Source organism: Gymnoscopelus braueri (assembly GCF_963280865.1).
Source record: "Gymnoscopelus braueri genome assembly, chromosome: 5".
NCBI classification, from domain to species: Eukaryota; Metazoa; Chordata; class Actinopteri; order Myctophiformes; family Myctophidae; genus Gymnoscopelus; species Gymnoscopelus braueri.
Window position 1 is genome coordinate 57840791 of NC_137606.1, and position 7500 is coordinate 57848290.

General features: G+C 41.4%; 1 protein-coding gene across 1 annotated transcript in view; it reads right to left on the minus strand.

The window, feature by feature from the left end:
- The window catches only part of LOC308086018 (uncharacterized protein), a gene marked incomplete at its 5' end in the record, with an annotated part of 23473 nt that overhangs the window by 5171 nt on the left and 10802 nt on the right, over positions 1 to 7500 (minus strand). The window contains 2 exons of the mRNA XM_080429335.1: positions 1591 to 1773; positions 6239 to 7500. The exon at positions 6239 to 7500 is cut by the window's right edge and continues 542 nt beyond it. Coding sequence (XP_080285461.1) covers positions 1591 to 1773; positions 6239 to 7500 — 1445 coding nt within the window. The remainder of the gene's footprint in view (positions 1 to 1590; positions 1774 to 6238) is intronic.

Sequence of the window (7500 nt, forward strand, 5' to 3'; positions counted from 1 at the left end):
GGACAGAGTTTATATACAGTATTGTATACATAAGACCTAACAGGACAACGGACAATTGATGGACAATTTAAGACAAGTGAAACTAGTGACGTCACAGACATAGGAAGGACATCTGCTGGAGAAAATATATTACAGACCAGTGGTGTAAAGTAACTACATTTACTCAAGTTCTGTACTTTAGTATAATTTTTGTTTTACTTTACTTGAGTATGTACATTTTTAAACTTTATACTTTATACTTCTACTCCATCTCAGAGGCAAATATTGTACTTTTAACTCAACTACAATTACTTGAAAACATTAATTATTATTTACATGTTTTCATACTCTGGCAAAAGATGTGTCATTGTTATAGTTAGTGGGATCATTTGCATCCATGGGCCTCATTCACCAACCATTCTGAAGAGATTTCTTCTAAGACCCACTTATGCAGTTTTCAACAAGATTGTGACATTCACCAATGTTTTCTTAGCTGTGATTTGTTCTTAGGTAAGAAGAGAATCTAAACACACTCAAGAACACTCTTAGGCATATTTGAGTGTTGATATGTTTGCACAGAAGCGCAACATAATTGTTTCTATAATTGTATGATATAGGATTTAAATTACAATCATATTTATAGTATATCTTTAGAGCAGCGGTTCTCAAAGTGCGGTCTAAGGACCTCTGGGGTCCTTGAGGGAGTTCCAGGGGGTCCACAGCAAAACTAGGAACAGTTTAAACACTTTAACTCTATTTTATACTATATCCGATCTACAAGCCCACAACATCCCATTACTGCCTGTTTTGAGCTTGTAGATATCTTTTTTATTATCGTCTATTTTGCAATCATTTGGATAAATCTTGACAAATGCAAACATGTTCTCTTATGGGGGTCCGTGGCAGAACATATTTCCAGATGGGGGTCTGCAGCAAAATACATTTTGGGGGTCCTTGAAAATGTTTGAGAACCAATGCTTTAGAGCGTGGGTCTTCAACAGGGGGTCCTCCGAGTTATTACAGGGGGGCCGCCAAATCGTTTTGTGAAAGAAACCTTTTCTTTGTTTTTTTACATTAACCACTTGTACTCTAGGATCACTATTCTAGTTGAAGCCAAGCCTCAACGCTTGTCTGTGACTCCTCTGTTTGCCAGCTCTGTTGTTGCTGGATCCCTGGACCTCGTCTCACCTTGCCTGCCCAACCAGCTAAACTTCAGCCTTAGTTCTGGCCTGTTTCTTTGTTGGCTGGCATTAAAGACTTAGATTTGTGACGTATTGTCTGCCTCTTTGCTTGAGTCTGCACTTGGTTCAACTTGAATATTCAGCACAGACAGACAGACAGACAGACAGACAGACAGACAGACAGACAGACAGACAGACAGAAAGACATTTAGGGGGTTTGGGTAAATATTTGTAAATTGTTAATTAGTTTATTTGGTTAATTGTAATTGTAACACTTACTGTAGTCACTGTACCTTATCATTATTCTAGTCAAAGTGTTTCTATGATATCAACCTTATTCACACTCTACAAATAAAGTATCACCACAATATTAATAGTATAATCACATGATAAATAAATGATGAAAATAATGGTTGTAAATCAATCTGACCGTAAAGTCTCCAGTCTACAATGAGGATTCTTCAGTGCATCACACAGCAGGTCCAGGGTCTTCGGGTCCTCCAGGTCCAGTTCGTTGGAGCTTAAGTCCAGGTGTCTTAGATGGGATGGATCAGAACTGAGAGCTGAAGCCACAACTTCAATGTGTTCCTTCTGGAGGTCACAGCCAACAAGTCTGTAATGACAGATTACATGTAAAATCAGAGATGATCAAAACAAATCAAACAAGTTCACTGTCAAGTTCAGTTAACTCTTTAAGACCGGGAAAGAATCTGTGTCATTTTAAGATTTCTTTGGCTATTCAAAAATAGCAGATCTACAAGCTCATAGCGCGGCACCGAGTCTGCAATTTTTTTCTAAAATCGTGAAAATGTGTAGCCTGGTAAACCCCCCCCTCCCTCCGGAAATCTCAGCCTGGTAAACCCCCCCTCCCTCCGGAAATCTCATTTGCATTTGATTTCAGGAAGGAGGTCTGGGATCGCTCGGGGAGTAAAGCTGCCCGAACCGCTGCGTGTTAGAACCAATCAGCGGCTGCTAGGGGCGGGATCATCCAATCACCTGCCAAGTAGCTTGAAAAAATGAAAATGCCGTCTGTAATCGATTCTGCTTCAGGAGTCTCAGATGGAAGTTGGCTGTGAAACAAAATGTGTGTCGCAAGCTTCTTCCATTTGACAGAGTCAGGTTAGAAAATGTGTGCAAATCTTTGAATATATATATATAAGCGAAAATGTTTAACTCAAATCTTTGTCTCTGGGGGTCCCTGGAACAAATCATTCTGAGATCGGGGTCCGCAACCAAATACATATCTGGGGCGGCAGTGGCTCAGGGGTAGAGTGGCCGGGTAGAGTGAACTGGAAAACCGCAAGGTTCCCAGTTCGATCCTGGGCTGGGGCGCTCCCCTAGAGTTAGTGTCGAAGTGTCCTTGAGCAAGACGCTGAACCCCTAATTGCTCCCGATGAGCAGGTTGGTGCCTTGCATGGTTTCCTCCGCCATCGGTGTATGAATGTGTGTGTGAATGGGTTAATGGCACAATCAATGTAAAGCGCTTCGGATAGAAGCGCTATATAAATGCACCATTTACCATTTACAATCTAAAATGTTTTCTAAATCCTAACAGTATGTTGCTGTATCAGTGGTGCTCCAACTTGTCCATGTCAAGGACCACCAAAAATTATATGTATTTGTCCGCGGACCCCCATCTCAAAATATGTTGTTCCAGGGACCCCCCCAGATGCACAGAACGGAAAAGATTTGCACAAATCTTCCCCGATTTAAAAACAAAAATGAATCCAAAATAGCAGATCTACAAGCTCATAGCGCGGCACTCGGAGCCGCGCTATGAGCTTGTAGATCTGCTATTTGTTTAATAGCCAAAGAAATCTTAAAATGACACACAGATGCGTTCCCGGTCTTAATGGGTTAACTAAGAGATCTTCTATGTAGTTCTCCAGACATTAACAGGATGTCAGTAAGAACAGGGAACCAGAGAACAGAGAAGTGGAAGACAGATGGAAAGTTGTCTCTGTAAACTACAGCAAGGGTTCCCAAACCTTTCAGGCCACGACCCGCAAAATAATCATATTTGAACTGGGGACCCTCAAGATAATCATATTTGAACTGGGGACCCCCCAGAATAATCATATTTGAACAGGTGAGCCCCAAATAATCATATTTGAACTGGGGAGCCCCCACCCTGACAAGCTATTTTCATTGTAGGTGTTGTGAGCTTGTAGACCGGCTATTTTCACAATGTTTGTCTTTGTTCTTAGGTAATATTTGACACTGACCTCACTGAGTGTCACACACACTACTAGCTGTATACGCCTCGCCTGCCCAGCCAGCTAAACTTCAGCCTTAGTTCTGAACTGTGCCTTTGTCTGATGTTTGCCTACTTTTACCATGTTTGTGTTTTTAAGAAATGTCCTTTTGCACACCTATGAACGGACAGGTGCGACGGAGTATGAATACTAAATATGGAAGTTAAGATGCAACATTTCGGTCAAAAGAAAGAAAGAAAGAAAGAAACCCCCCAACATAATCATATTTGAACTGGGGACCCCCCACCCTGACAAGCACATTGTAGGCATTACATTTAGTTTGACTCGGTTCCACAGATAAATTGTGAAAATAGCCGATCTACAAGCTCACAACGCCTCGGACATAGCCGATCTTCAAGCTCATCAAGGTGTTGTGACCTTGTAGATTGTCTATTTTCACAATGTTTATCTCTTTATTGTATAATATTTTACCATTTGGCCAATTTGGTGTTATCCCAAAAAAACGTACTGTTTACATGGCGCCATTGTTTCAGTCGCTCGGTGAATGCAATAACATAATGGCGAAATCTTCTCAAAAGCGTAACGTCTGCTGTGTTTTAGGCTGTAAAGACCAACACAGGTCTGTACATATTCTACCTATCTATTGGACTTGGGACCCCCAAAAATAATCATATTTGGACTGGGTGGGGACCCCCCAAATAATCATACTTGAACCTGGGAACCCCCAAAAAATCATATTTGGACTGGGTGGGGACCCTACAAATAATCATATTTGAACTGGGGACCCCCCACCCTGACAAGCACTTGGTAATTGTAGGCATTACATTTAGTTTGACTCGGTTCCATAGATAAATATTGTGAAAATAGCCGATCTACAAGCTCACAACGAGGCGTAGTGAGCTTGTAGATCTGCTATGTTCACAATGTTTGCCTCTTTCTTACGTAATATTTGCCAATTTGGCCAATTTGATATTAAAAAGGTATTTAAAAAGTCATTAAATGGTAACTTTATACATGTGCAGATACCCTGTATACACTTATACTGTATGTTGGTTTGTTGTGAGTGAGAAAACAATATTGCACATTAATATAATCATCTGGGGACCCCCCAAAATTAATTCAGGGACCCCCCTGGGGAAACCACTGTACTATAGCATGCAGCGTATTGATGTATACAGTAACTTGTTAATTCCTCATTAAAGTGAGTAAACCTAAGTAATGACCATAAGCTCATTGTTTCAAAGAGCATCCTCTGTACACCTTCACTAATGCTCTCCTTGGTTTGACTGTTGCTACACCTGTCAACCTTTCACTGCCACCAGGACACACACTGGCATGTCAATCACTGTCAACTGATTCAATGAGAGAATCTAAAGGAATTCTGTAAGTCACTGACCTCACTGAGTGTCTGTGTAAGAATGCACGCACACGCACACACACTCTCACACACACACACACACACTCTCTCTCTCTCTCACACACACACACACACACACACACACACACACACACACACACACACACACACACACAGGCAAATATTATACTTTTACTCCACTACAATTATTTGAAAACTTTAGTTACTAGTTACTTTGTAGATTTTGATTATTATTACAAAACATAGATTAACCCCTTCAGCCCTATATACATTTCGGCCATTCGAAAATAGCAGATCTACAAGCTCACAATGCGTCGCAATGTGACACATTGTGAGCTTGTAGATCTGCTATTTTCAAAATATTTTTATGTATTTGAAAAACTTGAAATGGGACATTCTGCATAATGAGTACTTTAAGTACATTTTGATGTTAATACTTTTGGACTTTTACTTGTTAACACAGTATTTATATATTGCAGTATTGATACTTTTATTTAAGTAAAAGATTTGAGTACTTGTTCCACCACTGCACAGTTGTCTTGTGTTGTGTCTGTTTAATTCATCATGTTTTGGGCTTCAAGAAGAGTGAAAGATACAACCCCCCCCCCCCTGCAGTCAGACTCTGACGTTCCACATTCACATCACATTGTCTCTGAGCTGAAAACCTGACAGTTCTTCTGCACCTACAGTAGTTACAGTTGGTGATGTAGGATTGGACAGTAGTTCTAGGTAGAGACTTAGTAAAGGATGAATTCACTCTGATTCTAACCTCATTTATGGTACAATTATTGTCTCACAAACAGAACACAGCTAGTAAAGATAAATGAATCACTTTCCTCTCTGATCAGGAGTAATGTTGGAGCACCTCAAGGCTGCAGCACTGATGTTGTTTACATCAGTGCTTCTCAAAGTGGGGTGTGAGGACCCCCGGTGGTCCTTGAGGGGGTTCTAGGGGGTCCCCGGCATTTAGTTTTTTATATATCATCAATATCTTTCTAAACACTTAAACCCTATATACATCAGCTATTTGAAAATAGCCGATCTACAAGCTCACAACGTGTCACAATGCGACGCGTTGCAAGCTTGTAGATTGGCTATTAAAAAAAATCTTTAAAACTTTTGACGAATTTAGAATATGTTTTAAAACATGTCAACATCACAAATCTTGTGTTGGGGTCCAAAAGCAAAATTATTCAGGTGGGGGTATACATATAAATGATATAATACTTATTACTTTATATGATACATATTACTTTATATAATACATATTAAATTATATAATACATATTCATTTATATAATACATGTTACTGTGTGTGTGTGTGTGTGTGTGTGTGTGTGTGTGTGCGTGCGCGCGCGCATTTGCGTGCATGTTTAGCATTTTTATTCATTTTGAATTAATTAATTTAGCATAGAAGTGAAAGGTGCTCTGACATGTTGATATTCACATGTGATATTCACATGATATTCACATTCACTACTAACCTGGCTGTTGTGCAGTTCCTCACAGCTGGGATCAGTCTCTGTCGCCCCTCGTAGTCTGTGTTGTATTTGTCCAGGTCCAACACCTCCAGAACCTCCAGAATCTGCAGCATGGAGGCCAGAGCTGAACACTGGGGCACAGAGAGTTTCTTCCCTGATCTGCTCTCTGACTCCAGGTAATGTTGGATCCCCTGGCTTAATGAGTCATCCTGCATCTCCATCAGACAGTGGAAGATGTTGATACGTCTGTCAGGAGAGACCTTGTCATCATCCATCTCCTTCAGGTTGTTGATGGCTCTCTGGATCTCCTCTGGACTGTTCTCTGTCTGTCCCAGCAGGCCTCCTAGCAGACTATGGTTGGACTTCAGTGAGAGACCATGAAGGAAGCGGACAAAGAGGTCCAGGTGACCACTTTCACTCTGCAGGGCTTTTTTCATAGCGGCCTTCAGGAAATCAGACATGGAACTGTCACTGTTGAAATCATCATCTTCCAGGAACGTCTTCAGCACCTTCATGTTCCTCTGAGTGAAACAGTGGAACAGGTAGACTGCAGCCAGAAACTCCTGGATGCTCAGATGAACAAAGCAGTAGACCGTTTGGAGGAAGAACACACCGTCTTTTCTGAAGAACGTTGTGCATAAGCCTGAGTACAGCGCGATGTTGTTCACATCAAGACCACTCTCTTCCAGGTCTTTCTGGTAGAAAATGATGTTGCCTTTGTCCAGTTGGTCAAACGCCAGCCTGCCCAGCTTCAGAAGAACTTCTTCTGCATCCTTCATGAGCTTCTCTTTGTCTTCCTCATCTACAGCAGAATTCTTCATCTTCTCCCGCTGGGTCTCACCTGTCAGGAAGTAGCAGAACATCTCAACCAGGGTTTTTGGCAGCTTGTCTGTCGTACCCATGGTCTGCACAACGGTAGCAAGGAGCCAACAGAAGACTGGGATTTCACACATGATGTGGAGGATCTTTGATTTCTTGATGTGTGAGTAGATTGAGCTGGCCTGGTTGTCATCATTGAACGTCTTCTTGAAGAACTCCTTCTTCTGGTCATCTCTGAGGAACCCTCGTACTTCTGTCATCCTCTTAACAAACTCCTTAGGAATCTGTTTGGCTGCTGCAGGTCGTGAGGTTATCCAGATGTGAGCAGGGGGAAGCAGCTCCCCTTTGATGAGGTTTAGAAGGAGTACTTCCACTGGGTACGAATCTGTGACATTCATGAGTCCGAAATCTTTTTTGAAATCGAACTTGAAAGAATTTTCATCATA